Source organism: Vicugna pacos, chromosome 19, assembly GCF_048564905.1.
Source record: "Vicugna pacos chromosome 19, VicPac4, whole genome shotgun sequence".
NCBI lineage: Eukaryota > Metazoa > Chordata > Mammalia > Artiodactyla > Camelidae > Vicugna > Vicugna pacos.
This window is the reverse complement of record NC_133005.1, coordinates 46,829,874-46,847,708: the sequence shown is the minus strand read 5'-3', so window position 1 is coordinate 46,847,708 and position 17,835 is coordinate 46,829,874. Positions and strand designations below refer to the sequence as shown.

Genomic DNA, 17,835 nt, shown 5'->3' with positions numbered 1-17,835 from the left:
AGATGCTCCCACTCCAGCCAGCGATCGTTTCAATCAGTTTCTATTATTAACGATTTGGGCATCCACCAGGAGATGCCAGTTCCAATCTCATGGTCACCAGGGGTGCTTTTCCATTTCACATTCCAGGTGCATTTCCAGGGTTAACGGGCTCGCAACCCACAAATTAGTACAATAAGTGACAAAAAACGGATGGGGTGCTTGTTCTCAAAGGTTTTTAGGAATGAATTTTGTTAGTGTAAGCACCCAGAAACTTTGTTGCTAAAATCACAAATAGCACACTGTATCCAGCAAGATGGTCCCCACGTAGGAAGGGCCTGTCAGGTACCCAGCTCAGCACAGCAGTTGTCTGACCCTCCCCAGACCCCACCCCTTGAGCTGAGTAAACTGGCTGGGAAGGGGGGCCAGAAGAGGGCACTCTCCCCCAGTGAGCCAGGTCAAGGAAGCTGTTCTTAAGCCTTTGGACACGACACCATAATGGACCTGGGTTTTGTTTCACGTATAGTGAGGAGATAAATCAAGTTTGATGGTGGACATGGAGGCGGCAATGTCGGTGAGACACAGACCCTGAGAAAGCTCCCACGACGGATGCCAGGGACGTTAGGGCCTGGGCTACAGTCCCATCCCATTGGTACCCCCAGGGTGGAGATTCCTACATGCTCCTGGTTGGGGGGTGGGGCTCCTCCTCCACTGCCCCTCAGACCCTACACCTCCCAGAAGCAGTTTTCCCCAACTTACATTTAAAGGCTTTAGGTGAGGTTTCGCTGGTCTGAATCTTTGGGGCAAGCATGCGCTTGCCAAAAACCTGAGCATCAAAACTTGCGTAGTCGAAGGTGACCTTGGAGAACTTCTCCAGCTCCTTGGCCAGGTTGGCCCTGGGTGTGGCAGGGGCCACGCTGGGCCGATAGCTTCCATATGGAGGGACCTCAAGCTGCTTCACGAAGCACATGGGCCTGGGGTGCAGGGCAGAGACCTGTGAGGACAGGCTCCAGTGGCCTTGCACTACCCACCCCCAGGGCCCCATCCCACAGCCTGGACAAGCCACCCCTCAGAGCCCAGCGTGGACAGAGACCCAGGGAGCCCCTCCTCATGTCCACCCCCAAAGGGTGTCTGGGTCTGCTCTGCAGGAAGGGTTGCCAGCAGGGAGGAAGCACTGGGACACTTGGAGAAACAAGCGTTATGTCCCCTTGAGCACAGCGTCAGCTGGAGGAGGGAAGTCGGAGAGCAGGTCTCAAGCAGCTCAGTGACAACAAGCACGAGTCCCTGGCAGGGAGCCCCACAGGAGCACTGCTGGGCGGGGGCCAAGGCAGAGCTCTGCAGCTCCCCAGGGCGGAGGGAGCAGGGCACCCAGAGGCAGGCCACTCAGCCCTTCACAGGGGGACCTTGTCCTCCCCTGCCTCCTGCTTGAAGTTGGTTGAGATGCCCCTGGAGGGGGCTGCTGCAAGGGTGAAGGACAGGCCGGAAAGGACCGCCATAAGCACTCAGTTCATTGTCACCAAAGCACTTGGAAATGTTCAGAGTTTTAAATGAGCAGGAGACACCATGAAGACAGTGTCCCAGACAGCACAGGAGCCGGGGCAGGAAGGCCAGCGCCGCAGCAAGGCCATGGGCTTCTGTGCTTTCCATGGAGGAAGGGGCTTGTATATCGTCCGCTCAGAGAGAAGGAAAAGAGAGGAGGGGCCTGGAGAGCCAGGTGGTGACTTCATCTGGAAAGGGTGGGTCAGTGGAACCCAGAAGGGGCCAGTGTAGGACCCCAGGTGCTGGGCACTGAAGACCTGAATGTGGCCTGGAAATTGGGGACTGGTGACAGGAAGATGCTGTAGCCACGGTAAGGCCAGCTCTGAAGGCCTTGGGAAACCAGCACCACCAGAGTATGAGCAGAAGGGCTGAGGACTCTCCGCACCGGCCAGCAGCATCTGAAGAAGATGCTGGAGAGCACCAGGGACCCCGGGGGAAGCAAATCCTAAACTTAACATCAGGACCACATTTTGGTGGCTTCAGCCAGCAGCACAGACTTACTGTCTGTGATGCCAGCAAAGCTTTTTGAAGACTCTCTCCACACCCCAGGATGCAACACTCAGAAACACGGCCCCATGGACCAGACAGAGCCCGAATGGAAGGCTCCTGCATCCGGGCCCCAGTTGCTACCACCCCGGGCTCCTCGCTGAGGGTCCAGGAGGCAATAATGCCACTGCCTCATTCACACCTCATGACAAACTTCTGAAGTCGATAACACTGCTGTCCCACTTGTACTGGCAAACAGACTGAAGTGGAACTCCCGAGGCACAATCTCCATGTTTGGAACCTGTTTGGCCTCCACCCTGGCCTCACCAAGCCTTACCTGCCTGTGGTTTGACATTTTATCAGTAACTTGGATCAAGGCAAGAAAATTGACAAGAAGCTGGAAGGACCAGTAATAACTTGGAGGAAAGGTGCTGCTTCCAGTCATCACGAGAGCTACCCAGTAGAAATAAGCCAACTCGAGCGCAGGACTGAAGGCGCCCACGGACCAGCCTGCAAGAGCTCGCCCGCCCAGGTGGGAGGGTGAAGCCCCTGCCCTACCCAGAGACCCCTCTCGCGGAACTCAGAGCAGGCCAAGTGGGCGTCCCAGCTTCTCTGGCTGAGGTTGTGCCCAGAAAGGGACAGGCCGGTGACGGGGTTGGAGGTGGTTCCTGAGCCTCTGGCCTTATTTGTGGCACTCACAGGGTCACTTGGCTGGAGGTCACACTAAGCAGATTCTTTCTTAATGGTCTACGCACACATATACAGATTCACACACAGGCATGCGTGCTTGCACACACACTCACATACATGGACATGCACCTAAACACTTGCACACGCGCACACACACTTGCCCACTGCTGTCTCAGCACCTCAGGGGCCACAAGGGGGCAGCACTCTGGAGAGCACCGTCTACACTGGCTCCTCTCCTGAGTTCAGGGTCCATCCTTGGGGTAAGGGAGGTGGAGGCAGGACAGCCAGGGAGGAGTGGCTCCCAGGGCTCCCTGGACGGTGGTGACCCTCAGCTGACGCAGCCTGCTCTCTCCAAACTGGGCCAGCATCTCCGCAAATATCCCTGAGCAGTCCAAAGCAATGAGATCAGACACCCTCGGGGAGAGAAAGACAGGGGCAGAGGCACTGGACAATGCAGTGGACACAAGACTCTGTCCTGTGTGCCCCGAAACCACCCTCCAGCTCTGCCCTGGGAGCCTCCAGGGCAACTCAGGGCACGAGCACACACACAACACAAGCAGGGACACTCACATGCACATGTGCACACGCAGCCCTGTGGACACTTCAGGAGGCAGCCCCTGACACCAAGCAGGACCCTACGGGTCCTTCCTGTTACGAAAAACCCTCCACGTCCCCTGTTTCTTGTCTTCAAGTGTCCTAGGCTTTCCCGGAGTTTCAAAGAGCAGGTGCAAGCAGTTAATGATCTGGACAGTAGAGTCCCAGGACTCCCAGTTCCTCCTGAAGGGCCATGGGTAACAATCTGACCCATATCTTTGAGTCGTTCTGCAGAGACTAAGAACCCTCACCCAGGGGAGGATGCTGACCATAGGCACTAGACCTCAGACTGGCTGGAACTAGAAGGCTGAGACTCCTGAAACAGCACACTGTTACCTCACAGCCAACCGACCACAGCTGATCATGCATCCCACCACCCTCCCCTCACACTGTCTTTGGAAGCCCTCGCCTGAAAGCCATTGGGAAGTTCGGGTCTTTGGAGCACAAGCCGCCTGTTCTCTTCGTTTGGGCCTGCAATAAACCTCTCTGTGCTCCAAACTCTGGCTCTGGTTTTGGTTTGTTTGGCCTCAACGCGCGTCGGACATTAGAACTTGGGCCCAGTAACACCCCTTCCGGTCTGTGGCTCGTTTTACTCACCTGAGGATCCGATCTGAATTGGAACTGCTCTTGGAAGGGTCTCCCGTCTGTGGTTGTTGCTTCTCGTGAGATTTGGCTAATTTTTCTGCAGCAGCAATGGGACACCCAGACAAACTAGAGAAAGGACAGGAGGACAGCTGAGCCCTTCCTCCAGGCAGGGGTTCCCCCAGTTCTGTCCTCGAGCCCTCAGGGTACCAGCAGCTCAGTTGGCTTCTGTTTTCAGAAATTCTAAGCCAATGACGCAAAGACAAAATGCACCCTAAAGGTCTTGCAACCTCTGGGCAAAGGCACATCCTGGGGGTGGGTCTGGACGAGGAACCTGCCTCTCGCCTCCCTCCGCTCCCCTCACCACCAACCAGATCTGCTCAGCCAACCTGGGGAGGCCCCGGGCCCCATGGCTGTGAACTGGTTGCTGACCCTGCAAGACAGGGACCAGCAGGCTCCTACCAGCAGGGCACACGCCCTCCCAGGAAAGCAGCCCGTCTGAGACATCGCGGGTGCAGCTGTCAGAACTGAATGACTGCCTGAGAGGAGAGAGGCCTGGAGAGGTGACGTCATCACAGAAGCGTTGGGGAATTTAGCCTCTTCTCCAAAATTCTTAAAGCCGTCTTGGCTGAGCGTGTGCCCGCTGGCGCAGAGGCCCTCCCGTCCCAGCTGCAGCTATCCAGGCACCCCAGGAGTGGGGGGGACACACGAACCTCTCCCCGTGGAAGGCAGCAGACAACGGAACCCTGGAAGCCGCGCTTCTCCCAGGCTCTCAGCTCCCACGGAGCAGCCTGCTGAGCTAGCGCTAGTGTCCAGAGCGGTCCTGAACATCGGCAGGACGCCACCTCCACCTGGCTCTGCACCGCGCCGCACCCTCCGGACCCCCTCCGGTCTCTCGGGACCCCCTCTCAGGGACACAGGCAGTGGGACCACCCGGTGACCGCACATCTGGGCGCCACTCTGCCCCACCACACGCCTGCCCCGGCCTCGCACTGGCCCTCGAGGCGGCCCCAGCCGAGGGGCACCCTGCAGGCCCCACCGCCACCCTCACCGCGCATTTGGCCCGGTACCTCCTGTGGGTGTTGCGGTTGCTGTTGACGTGGCCCTGGCCGGTGCAGCCGGGGGTGGGGCACTTGAGCACGTTCTCGTGCATGGCCAAGACTGCGAGGAAACAGGGAGGGGGTGGTGAGCACAGCCCAGGCTCAGCTCAGGCAAGGCCCCTCTCCCCCCGAGGCCCCCTGCCTCCCTGAGACAGAAAGCGGCTCAGCCTTAAAACCTCCGGCTGCTCTGAGAGTCACTCCCCTGAACGGAACGTCCACAATCACTGCCCCTCGCCCAGAGGTGAGGACAGGCTTTCTCCTCCTGAGCCTTCGGAACAGACATAGGCCCCCCCCCAGCTCCAGGACCCAGCCCCCCAGCGAGCCTGCGGCGCTCTTCCAGGGCCCTGTCCAGGCTGCGTGGATGGTGTCCCAACACTCGTGGGGTCGGGTTTGGGCTTCTGGACAGGTCCGTGGGCGGCCACTCCCATATGTGGGCACCACCCACACAGCAGAGGCAGCCTGAGCGGACAGAGCTACTCACTCTCTGGGGGGATCCGGTCCTTGTGGGGACAACCAGATAGGCTGCGGTGGTGCGGGTACAGCCCCGTGACGTGGCCAGTGCCATCACAGCCTGGCGTCGGACACTTGATCTCACGCTTCTCAGCTCTTGAGGGATCTAAACACATAAGACTGTCAAAGGACAGCCGGGAGGGGAGCAGGGTCGGGGGTGGCAAGCAGGGCACGGGCAGAACATCTCCTGGCCCTTCACTCTGGCTGTCCAGAGAGGAGAGTGGCCAGACTGCCTAAGAGCCTGAGAGGGACCAGGGGCTGGATGGCGAGGGGACGCTGGAGAAACTGCCCACACCGGTGGTCTGGGGTAAGAAGCCCACAGACTGTGGAAACCCACAAACAGCAGGACATGCCAGGCGGAGGGGTGGGGGAACCACCCGATCAGCAGCTGATGTCCTCTGCCCTCTTTCCCGCTGAAATTACGCGAGGTCCCCTGGCTTCGGGGTGGGGGACAGGCCTCCACACAGAGAGGTGAAAGTTTGTGACAAGTCCCTGCCAGGACACAGCCTTTGAGCTGACAAAAGAGGGGAACAAGGAGCCAAGTAACTTCCCCAAAGCACTTAACAAATGCCTGGGCAGAAATTTAAATCCAAGTCTCAGTCACTAGGCGCATCTGGCCTCTGCAGGCCCAGAGAGGTCGCTATGAGCGTGGGGGCAGAGGGAACACCTGTCAGGACACAGATGGTCCCCAGAGCACAGCTGTGCCCTTTGGGAGAACGCAGAGGTCACAGACCACGCTCAGAATGCCCACTAGGGGAGGACAGGATCCTGGGATGGGATGGGGGGCTCTGCCTCTGATTCAAAAGGGGGGATTTGCACCTCCACCAGCAGGCAGGCAGGCAGGGGCACCCCGAGGGGCCCCCAAGTCTCTCCCCAGGGCTGGCTTCCTGAGCTCATGACTGTTGTCGCTGGCCTTTGTCCAGGACTTGCGCTCCATCCACGCCAAGGGTCATTCCCTTAGAACCAGCCGCGGTCCTCACAGCACGGGCCTGCTCAGGGCTGCCCAGGTCTCCCAGCTTGGCCTCCTGCCTCTAAGGGTCTGTCCCCTGGGTCCACGCCCTTAACTCTATGCCTTAAGGCAGGACCTCTGAGACCCCACAGGTCTGTGGCCCCAAACACTCGGGATGGGACCCGTCACTCTGTCTGTGTTCACGCGTATCCCCGTTACACCTCTCCGCTCCCCGACAGCATCCCATCAACATTGGCCCTGATCTCTAGGCCCCAAGACTGCTGCCCCCAGGCTGACACCCGACACAGGCCCAGCACTTGTTCCCGAATCTGTGCCCCCTTCATCTCCTAGAGTCCATGTCCTCCCAAGGCCTGTGCTGGTCTCATCGGAGCCCCCAGACAGCTATCCCCCAAGTCTGTGCCACCCTGAGAGGGTACCTTATTGATAGCTGTCCTCCACGTCCCTGAGTATCTGCCCCCAAGCCCACCCCACGTGAGTGAGTGTCCCCAGAACACCTGTGCCCTTTGTCTCCACCTACCACCAACTGTGACCGCGGAGCTACAGCTCACTCAAGGCCCCCTCAACCCAGGTGCGCATCCCCAGGCTGAGCTCGCTGTCCCTAGAACCCTCCTCGTCCCCCGGCCTGGCTTCCCTCAGCTGTGTGTCTCCAGACCACCCTGTGTGAACAGGCGAGCCCGTTTCCTCAGCATCGATGACCCCCGTCTGCCATGTGCGTATTTGTCCCCCCGTCTGCTTCGGTCTGGCCCACACCACCCCCACCACCCCACCTGCTGCCTAGCCTGTAGAGGCCTCAGGACTGTGGTCCCTGGAGGCAGGGGGAGCGTGAGCAAGCAGGGTCAGTATGAGCAGCCTACCTTTGCTGCAGTAGTTCTTTCGCACGCCATCTGGGGGCCTGGCCACCTTCCCTGGCTCCCCTGGACCCAGCGGGCCTTGCTCCGCGGCTGGGCAGCCCGGCTCACAGATAGCCCGCACCTGCTCTGCCTTCAGGGCGATGGCCTGCTCCAGGAGGCCCAGGTTCCCGCGGGTCATCATGTCATACATCTCCGACTCGTCCGTGACCGTGGACTTCTGGGAGCGCGAGTCCTCGTCCGAGTGCACCTCCACTATGACAGAGCGCTCAGGCGTGGGACTGGGAGGTGATGGGTGCTGGGGCTCAGGGGCCTTTGGGGTGGGGGTGCAGGGGGGGTCCTCTTGACAGATCAGGTCTGGGGGGGCCTCCTCGTCCTCATCCAACTCCTCGTCCTCCTCCTCCTCATCTTCCTCTTCCTCCTCCTCCTCCTCCTCCTCCTCCTCTTCCTCCTCGTTACTCAGGCCCACTTTCTGCTTGCTGGGCTCCTCACTGACCACACCCTCCAGGGACTGGGGACACAGCTCCTGGGAGCGCTCGCTGGTGACTTCGATGACCTCCTCGGCATCCTCCGGTTGGATAAAGACGTCCTTCTCCCCCGCGTCACTGGTAGCCCTTTCCTCAGCCTCCTCCTCGCGCACGGAGCCGGGGCCTGGCTGGGCCGCCTGGCCAGAGCCTTCCCCAACCAGGGTCTCTTCAGCGATTTGGCCCAAATTTAGGAGTGAAGTTGCAATGATTTCCTGATAGCTGCTGTAGCTGCCCTTGGAGGAGCCCGTGGGGCTGCTGATGGGATTGGACCCGAAATGAGCCTTGACAGGGCTCTTTCCTGCACAGAACCAGAGACACCAGGTGGGAGGGGCACAGGAGGAGGGAGGACAGGGCTCCAGGCCTCTGATTCCTGCACTCTGCCCACCGCAGCAGGAACAGAAACCCCTGGGGGTGGGTTCAGCGTGGGCATCTGTGTCTGTCAGCCCCTCTGCCTGGATCTTGAGATCACGGTGAGCCTACTTTAGGAGGTAGATGGAGTAACTGTTGCTGTATTTCTGAAACTAGGAATTGCTCTGCTATTGTTGATTAAAGGTCCTCCCTGTTACGCGCACTTTCTTAAAACAGGCAAACTTGCACTTCATACAACGGAGCCTAAGGGTTAGGGATACGTCAGGGTTTTAGAAGCTGTTTCATAACTCAGAAGCAGTGGAATTTGTTTTAAAGGTTAGGTCTTTCAACTGCCAGGACTAAGCTGCAGGCGTGCTCCCCACACGCAGGTGCCCTGGAGCGCCAACAAGGCCCCCAGGGCACAGGAGCAGCCCTCTCCGCTCCGCCCCCGTCTGGCCATTCCCAGAGGTGCACCAGGGCCAGCCCCAGGGCCATGAACGCTGCCCGGTTTGGCTCAAAATAAAAAATAAAAACCCTGCAAAGTCAGAAAACACGAGAAGCTTGGAAGTGTTGGGGTGGGGTTGGACCTCGGGCCTCAGTCCCACCCTCAGGACTCTACGGTCTGCCGAGGTCTCAGGGGACACGGCTACTTCCCACCTTCACACTAGTGTTTGCCAAGGGCTGAGGGTCCCAACCTGGCCAGTCTTGGGGGCCAAGCAGGGGAGGAGGTGTGAGAAGGGAGACCCGTCAGTTCCCCTCCGCCCCAGCTTCCCTGGACATCCCCCACAGTCTCCCCGTTTCCAAACAGACCCCTCGCACAGCCCCAGGCGGCTCTCCTGAAGCCGGGTCCGGCAGGGCCTGTCTGAAATCCCCACACACACAGCCCACGTCCACCTGTTCATCTGTCTCTGACGCGCACGCAGACACACATCCACAGAACACAGTGTTCACACACAGATGAGCCCTGGGCCCGCCGGCCCCCGCGCCGGCCCCTCCCCAGGAAGCCCCGCAAAGTCGCACAAGAGTCGCTTGTTCTCAGCAAGGGCCTTCCCGCTCGCAGGCGCTGCCCCTTCACAGGCTGCAATTCTCCAGGGCCACACTAAGCCTTTATTTGGAGGAGAAAGAGCGACACAGCACCTTCAGCTGGCTCGGGGCGATGACTCTCCTCCGGTCCTGACGTCTCCGCCTCGTCCTCCTCCGCAGTTCCTTCCGATTCATCCCAAACAGAGGCGTCCTTCACCTCAGCATCCTCACTGCCGTCGCTGTCCACGCCGTAGCCCTCGTCCAGCGCCAGCTTCAGGGGGTGCGCCTTCCGCTTGGACCCCAGGTGCCCAGCCTCAGCACCCTCCAGCTTCCTCTTCTTGGCCAGAGGGCAGCTCTGCAAACTGGGGGGGACAGGGCCGGGCTGCCCCGTCAGCACCTCCCGGGGCCCTCCCTCCTGCCCTCACCCTCTGCAGCCGCCTTCCCTGCTGGGAAAGTTCTCTCCGCCTCTCGTCACTGCCCCGAAGCCCAAAGCCCCTGACTCATGCCTGGCAGGTTGATGTGTTCAAAATTTTACATTAATTGTCCACATTAAAAAGCACCTGATTGGGCTTGAAATTTCACTTCCTGCTTGTCTCAGAAGACCTCAGTGGGCCCCGTCCATGCAGAGTCACTCCCCCAGGGTGGCTGGGGTCGGGGGGCGGCCCAGGCTGTTGACTCCATGCCCTGGTCAGACCCTGCCTACTTCCCCACAAGCAAGCCCGGAGCACCTGGGCCCTTCCTTCTCCACCTGCAGACTCTTCCCACCCTCACCCATCCTCTGAACCTGGTGCTGCACACGGGGGCCCGAGGGCATGCTGACCCCTGGAGTAACAACAGTTGGAGCCCAGGGGCAGCTCAGCCAGGCACCACAGTGTGTGCTGGGTCTGCTCTGAGCATTCCCATGTGGACTCTTCCGGCCTCACAGCAACCCCTATGGGGAGACTCCCAGATGGCCCTGCCTGGCCTCACGGAAATGGGGTCAAGTGCGAGGACAGCGCGGCTCAGCAGCCGAGAGCAGAGATGGAAAGATCTAGATCCACGAAAGGCCCCCAGCAGCCCTACCTCTTCCGCAGGAACCTGGTCAGAGCCACAGGCCTCCTTACCTTCGGTGCCTGGAGTACTTGCCCCGGATGTGTCCTGAGCCTGTGCATCCTGGGGTAGGACAGCTAGAGGGAGACAAGCAGGAGCCGTAACCTGGGGGAGCGGGTCTGAATCGGGGATCTCACCCCAGACCCTCACCCTGTCTCTAAACAGTTCATCTCAGAACAGCTGCTTGCAGTTTGCTAAAAATTAATGAAATAATTCACCCCATTTAAATAAATGAATGGCTCATTACAATTTCATGAGTGTGTTTAATTAAAGATCTGTATGCATGAGATCAAGACTGGACGTCTTCCTTTCTTCACGGGTGAGTCTTTCCCACTGCAGGCAAACTGCCACCAGGCTTTCAAGGGGCAGGGACCAGGACCCTCGGACGTGGCCCCAGAGCCAGCACCTGAAGCCCGAGGACAGAACACAAACACGCATTCTCCAGGCCGTCAGGCAGCTGAGAGGTCCACAGCTACTGAGGACAGAGTCTCTACAGCCCCTGCCCCCAGGCAGAAACGGCTCTGCAGACCTGCAGCTTTGGCTGGAGCCAAGGGCCCAGCTGGAGGTGGGCGTGGTTCGGCGGCAAAGACCCCACCCCAGAACCCGCACCCTACTGTGACTCCAGCTTCCTGCGGAGGCAGGTGAGGCCAGGAGGGCCCACAATCCAGGCGCTGCCGTGAGACCTGGCTGAGGGCGATGCCTGGCCTCTGGCAGCTCCCACACTGCGACAGAGGTAAGACTTCAGGAGTTCCTCTCCCCCTACCATCAACTGTCTCCCCACAGAACCAAATGGTGGTAAGTTCTGGAAACTTCTGATCACGCGCAGGGACCACTCAAACCACTTCCCTAGAAGTCAGCTCCCCAAGGGACCACGTGGGGCTCAAGGCCAGGGTCCCAGGTCGGGCCTTTGGGCACATCCATGGACCAGGACTGCGGGAAGCTGGCACCACCTCGTGTTACAGAGCGGCAGACCGATGCTGAGACGGAGAGCCTGGGGGAGAGGAGCCCAAGCTCCTCCTGGAAGGGGGCACCACAGTGCCCCCATCCAAGAAAGGATGACCCTGTGACGGGGCGGACATCATGGGGTCTGAGCTCCCCACCTCAGATCAGGCTCTCCTAGAACCCGGGAAGGAAGGGTTGTGCTGCCCCACCAACACCTGTGGCTGCCTGGGACCCCAAAAGAGGCACCACTCGGGACCTGTATCCAGACACTCCGACAGTTTCTAATCTGATTGATCATGAGCCTGACCGCAGATGACCGTGGGGTGCAGCCGGCTGGAAGGCCACACCCACCAACACACCGACCCAACCCAACCTGCCAGGGAGGAACAGAACAGTCTGAGGACAGAGCCCGGCCCCCAGCTCCTCCCACAGCCCTCCGCAGTGGGGCCACCAGGGCTCATCCCAGGGCTGATGCTCCTGGTGTTTAGAGGAGGAGAGGAAAGCTCAGGGGCAGACGGGGCGGGGTGGGGGGAGGCTGGGGGGCAAGGGGAGGGGAGGAGGGGGAGGGGGAAGACATGCAAACGTTGCTGTCTGTTTCCTCTCCAGACCCAGAGGACTCCCTGCTGCCCACAGCCTCTCCATTCTGGAATCTACACCCCACACTTGCTGTCACTTTCTCAAGAACTAGCTTTGAGACTCTTCACAAAAGCTCCTTGTTATCGGGGATTTGAAGCTGAGGTCCCAATTAGTCGATTAATCACTGAGTTAATCAGGCAATTAGGTGCCAGCTGCTGTGGAGGCCTGTGGGGCACTGGCACTGCCCCCAAACACGTCACCTGCTCCAAGTCCCACCTCCGCCCACCAGTTCAGAGGGGTCCTGGCTTCCAGCCCCTCAGGGGCCAGAGCTGGCTAGGGCTACTCTGGGAAAGGAAGCTGGACATCCCCTGCTCCCCACAGGGTGGCCCAGAGCATCACCGACATGAGACCCAGCCCCGGTCCCAGCAGGGCAGCACCCGCAGGCTACCCTACAGGGACCCCCAGTGCTCAAATGGTTCCCTGAGTGCACGGGGCCAGAGGGCAGGGTGAGGCACAAGCCCTGGTTCTGGGCCTCTGGAGCCTCTTTCACCGTTGGGGGAGGAAGACCCAGCCAAGCCCTCCCCCGACTCACCAGCATGGCTCTGAGTGTGGCAGAGACAGGAGTAGGCAGGTAAGCTCCCCGAGGGCCTGCCCACAGGTAGCACCACGCAGGGTCCAGGTGACTGCTCTGAGGGCCCAAGACCAAGGCCAGGAGGAGCTCATCCCAGCGGGAGCCCCTGGAAGAGACTGGCTTCCCACCCCTCCGCCCCTGGAGGCAGGTAGAGGACTCCCTACTCAGGCTGACCCCTAGGCGGGAGCTGGCCGCCGGCTCAAGGAAGAAGCCCTCAGGTAAGGACAGGAGGGCAGACGTCCCTTCCAGAACCTGGAGATGTCCCAAAGACACTCCAGAGGGGTCTGCCCACTTCCTTCTGCACAGTAGGGTGGCGCCACCCCACCCCACCTAACCCGCCTCCAGTGGCTGTAGCAGCTGTGTGACAGCGGACGGGCCCGGGGGGCCAGCAGAGGTGTCTGTGGTTCTACACTGGTGCCAAGGGAAAGGCCCAGACCCACTTGTGTTACCTCAGGAATCATGTGAAAGTCAGAGCAAGACTTGAAGGGGGCCAGGGGTTGGGGGCAGCTGGGATTCCTGCCTGTTCCAGGGTGACCGCTCTCAGCTCACCCCCCACAACCACTGAGCTGAGGGCACGTGGCTGAGCTGGGGAAGGGGCAGGGGTGAGAGGCCGATGCAGCCTCTGGGACCACGGGTGTGAGTCCCTCGTCCGTGAAATGAGTCCTGCTCGGGCGGCTCCACCATGACCCTTCCTCCCTTCAGGTGGTCCGAACGGGTCCTTTGAGTCACAGCGGTGAGTTTCCTCGGTGGGTCTCAACCAGCGTTGGGTAGGCACTGGGGGCGTACGCCCACCAGGACAGGGTCTCGTCCACTTGTCTGACCACAGCCCCTGGTGTGCTGAGGGGAGGAGCCTGCAGGCAGCCTCTGCCCCTTTCCACAGCGTGAACCCTCCCACGGGCCGTACCCCACATGCACCTCGTGGACAACAGATGGTTGTGACACAGGAGTGAGGGGCACCTTCCATGTGGAGCACATGTGCTCCTTGGCACAGCCTGATCCATTTTCCTCTAAGCATTGATTCTCAAAAACTTGAAGACACTGTTTCTAGAACATGTCAATGCCTCTGTGCCCAGTTTCTCCACCAAAACTTACGGGTCTCACTCTTGCCAAGTAAACAGGTTGAGACCGCAAGATTAATGAAGGTGGACACGGTCCAGGTGCCCACGTCATCCCCGTACTTATACTATCAGGTCCTCGCTCAGAATATTTCAAAACAAATCTATTTTGAGAGTCATTTTTGCTTCAAAGCTTCGAGAGAAACCTAGCCCTTTGGGCCTGCCTTTCCAACTTCCCCCATTACTTCACCTGAGCCAAAATTAACTGCTGTTACCAAAACTCGAGTCCTGTGCACAACCTCCTTCCCCTTATTGTCCCCAAGATGTCCCCAGGTGGACGTCCCATGGAGAAGCAGCACCTCCTCCTGGAAGCCTTCTCTCCACCCTGTATGCCGTGGCCTCTCTGAGCACCACGCACATCTTCTCCAGTGGTTCGCCCACAGGACCCCGCCACACAGGGAGCTCCCCACAGTGCTCTGTGGACCCGCCGTGGCCCAGCTTGGCTGCTGCCCCACCCTCACCCTCCCGCCCTGTGATTCAGCTATTCCGGCTGCATGAACTTTAACCCTCTGAGCCTCAGTTTCCCCCTTCACAAGTGAGACAATACCACCACCCGGCAGAGCTTCCGTGAGGATCCCTGAGATCAGACAGCACTGTGCAGCCACTGCAGAGCTGCCCAGTGCCCGGGGCTCTGGGCATCCCTCCTGCACGCTTCCCTTCCATCTCCAAGTTACAGCCTCAAAGGCTGGAGTTGTGCTAGAGTGATCCGGGGTCCTCTTGTTTTCCTGATTGGCAAAAGCCATCCATGCAACAGCTCTCTGGTGGAGAATGAGACGGTCCCAGCCCCGGATGTGCTCACTGTTTAGTGAGAACCGTCACCCCTAAGAATTTAGAAGCAGTAGATACCCCAGAATCATGCACTTATGTGGCCAGAGCTGTTCCAGGCCCAGGGCAGAGGGAGCATCCACCCTCAGTAACTGGACTGCTCTGTCTGTCTCCTCCCACAAGCCTGCAAGCCCACAGAAGTGTCCATCAAGATGTGGCTGTCACCCTCAACCCCTCGTGTCACCCTGACCCCACAGCGTGGGCAGAGCAGCTGTTTCCGGGCACCATGGTGTACTCAGAGTCAGAGCTGCCACAGGGGAAGGAGGGTGGGTTCCGAGCCCCTTCATTCCTCCAAGGACGAGCCTCAGGCAGGTTATCTCAACCACAGTTCAAGCCTGGCCCCATCTCACAGGAATTTGTAAAAATTAAATGAGGCACCCAGTGCCCACCTGGCACCCCCTCCCTCCTCCTCCAGTGCTTTGATCCAGACGCAGTGGCACCCTTCCTCAGAAAATGGGGGCGCGAGGGCCTGGTTTTCTTTGCCAGTCACTGGACACCATTCACTGGAGTTCTGCCTGGGCAAGTCGGCACCCGAGGCTGCCAGTGGATACCCAGGAAGAGCCCAGGCCCACAGGCCTGCAGTTGGAAGGCTGTGTGGAGTGGTACTGGGGCAGCCTCAAGACGTAGACATTGGAGTGGCTTTCTCTCTGGCCTCCCAGCACCCCCAGCCCCCCCATACAAAGGTGTTGGCCAAGCCCAGGGCAGAAGCCAGCAGGCAAGGGCAAGTCTACCTCTGGGGAGGAGGGCCCAGACCCTGCTGTCTCAACCCAGCAAACTGCTATGTGTCTGCCCTCCTTCCTCCTCGGAGTGCATGTCCCTGTGAGACCGACCGGGAATCTGGAAAGTCATCAAGCTCGGCCAGCACACAGACCACTGTCTGCACCTCTGACCACCTGAGTCAGTGGAAGACTCAGGACATGGGACAGCCTGACCCCTCGTCTCTGCCCGAATAGGGCTTCAGACCATCTGACATACAAGCGTTTGTGAGAGCCTTGCTGTTGGCTGGGAACATGACAGTGGTGGCTGTCAGGTCCTGGTGGTGACCAGGTGTGGGCATCCCTGCGCAAGTTTGACCGCACGGTGGGGCCAGGACAGAGGCGGGATGCAGACACGGGACACAGGCAAGGAAGAGAGGGGCCTGCTTAGGGAAACAGGCTCGGGCGCAGCTGGCCAATTCCAAGTGCCTAGTGTGGGACATTTAGGATGTCCGGGTCCCAGGGATGCACCATGCTTGATGCTGGCAAAAAGCCTTTCTTACCTGAGGTCAGCACCTGTGGGCTCTGGGGGAGCTGAGTGAGAGAAACAGAGAAACAGGGAAACGCATGTGGGAGTCAGAACTGAAAAGGCACATTGCCCTGCAGCACCAGTGGAGTGAAAAGTGGAGGTGCCCCCATAGGACCTGCCCCTCCAGTAATCCTTGACCTCCTAGCATGTCCTCCAGGGCCCCCAGCGCCAGCTGCCCCCCTCCAAGCCCATGTTCTGCCAGCCCCTCCCCTGGGGGCTGGTGGTTTTGTGGACTGGAACAGACGGCCCACCCAAGGCAGGCTCCCTGGGCGCTCAGGCCAGGGCACTGTCTCCTCCTCTGACCGCATGTAGGGGTCAGCGCCTGGCAGGAAACAGGACCCACCAGATAGAGCTGGACAGAGAAGAGAATGGGGGTCCAAGCAGCTGGTCCCTCAGTGATGGGGCCGTGGGGGCGCTCAGAGCACAAGACCCTCGCCCAGCTGGGCGCTGTGGTGCAGGGGGCAAGGCTCATCCTTGCAGAGCAAACAGGGCCTTGGCCCCTCCCCACCCCACTGCTGGTTGGACTCAACACTGCCCCAAACTCCCGGCACCGGCACCAAGACTGACATCCTAGGAGGCAGAGGCTGGCGGCCTCTCCTTTCCAGACAGAACAGGTCTAACCAGGCTCTGCCTCCTCATCTCCAACCCAGCAGGCCCCCACCCTTACCCCGCGGCCCTCTCAGGCACCCAGAGGCTGAAGAGGCTTGAGGCCTCCAGGCACCTCAGACCCCAGGCACCCAGCGTAGGGGGGCAGCGTCCTGGGGCCTTAGGCACGGCTGTGGGGTCTGTCTTCCTGAGGAAAACTGTTGGGGGACATGGCCTTCACAGCTTCAGGACCTGGGTCTCTGGGCCAGAGCTGGGCTTTGGGCTGCCCAGGCCAGACCCTGGTGGGAGGGGTGCAGAACTCACCTCGGAGGGCCTTGGATCTTGTTCGAGCTCTCTTTTCCTCGTTTTCCAAGCTCATCTGCAAGTGAAAACAACAGAGCTGTCAGCGGAAACCAGCAGGACCACCCTGGGAGGCTACGGCGTCACCTGGGTGGTTTCCTGGCTCAGGCTTTGGGGTACATGTGAATCTGTGACCCAGAACAAGAAATGGGCTCACAAGGCAAGAAAGGCCTGTGGACCTGGGAGCAGCAGGCAGGGAGGAGGGACTTCAGGGCAGAGACCACCAGCCCTAGACGATCCCCCGTCTCCTGTTCTGACTCTACTGCTGCCCCAGGTCCACATCCGAGGAGGAAGCTACACCCACCAGACCTTCATTAGTGTCGAGGTTTGGTAATACGTGATCTCCTGGCGACACCATCCTCTGCTCACAGTGGGCAGGGCAGGGCAGGGCAGGTTGCCCAACACTAACTCTGACCACACCGTGCGCCAGAGCCCAGCTTCCCCTGGGAGTTGTTGACCCAAGCACACTAGGGTTGTCTTGTTAGAAACAGGAGGCTGGGACCCGAGCAGGCCTCCGCAAAGCATCCAGAGGTCAATGGCTTCCATTTCTACCATGTACTGTACCAGGGAGAGCCCAAGGGGGGCAGCCTGAGCCCAGAGACCCAACCATCCCCACATGAGTCCGGACCCCCCATGTGAGCTCCTGCAGGCACAGGGGCCTCCAGGCACCACCACCCAGTGAAAAAGAGTGCAAGTCATCCACATCATGTAAAATTCTCTAATAATCACATTAAAATGTAAAAAGAAATGGGTGGAATTAATTTTCATTCTAAACCTTACTTAGACCAACCTATCCAAAACATTATAATTTCAACAGTATCAATATAAAAATTATGAATGAGATTTTGTTTCGTGCCAACTATTAGAAATTCCTCATGTCTCCTGGACTCACAGCCCATCTGAGTTCGACCAACCACATGCCAAGTACCTGTGGCCACTACGCTGGCTCCAGAGGTGGGAGGCAGACTGGGGTGAGAGCCAAGCTAAGGCAGGAATGCAGGCCAAGGGTCATCTAGGCTAGACTCACGGACCACCCTCCCAAAGGTGTCACTTCTCCCAGGAAGGATGAGTGGAGCCTCCTGAGGGGGACCCTGCATGTCCTCTGGCCACCCCACCTGAATCCATCAGAGTTCTCACCCCACATGCTCTGCCCCAGACCCACTTCCACTGGGGATGTTACCCACATGGTCCTTCAAGGGATTGGAGGGAGAACCCCCAGGAGGGCAAAGCCTGGG

The 17,835-nt window shown here is 59.5% G+C and overlaps 1 protein-coding gene across 1 annotated transcript in view; it reads right to left on the bottom strand.

Annotated features, from left to right (window-relative positions):
• Nucleotides 1-17,835, bottom strand: part of MYT1 (myelin transcription factor 1) — a 57,717-nt gene that overhangs the window by 16,932 nt on the left and 22,950 nt on the right. The window contains exons 3-11 of the mRNA XM_031687590.2: nt 16,565-16,619; nt 15,630-15,660; nt 10,297-10,359; nt 9,308-9,555; nt 7,302-8,120; nt 5,449-5,583; nt 4,938-5,028; nt 3,883-3,996; nt 736-950 (exon numbers count right to left, since the gene is read on the bottom strand). Of these exons, the coding sequence (XP_031543450.1) occupies nt 736-950; nt 3,883-3,996; nt 4,938-5,028; nt 5,449-5,583; nt 7,302-8,120; nt 9,308-9,555; nt 10,297-10,359; nt 15,630-15,660; nt 16,565-16,619 (1,771 nt within the window). The remainder of the gene's footprint in view (nt 1-735; nt 951-3,882; nt 3,997-4,937; nt 5,029-5,448; nt 5,584-7,301; nt 8,121-9,307; nt 9,556-10,296; nt 10,360-15,629; nt 15,661-16,564; nt 16,620-17,835) is intronic.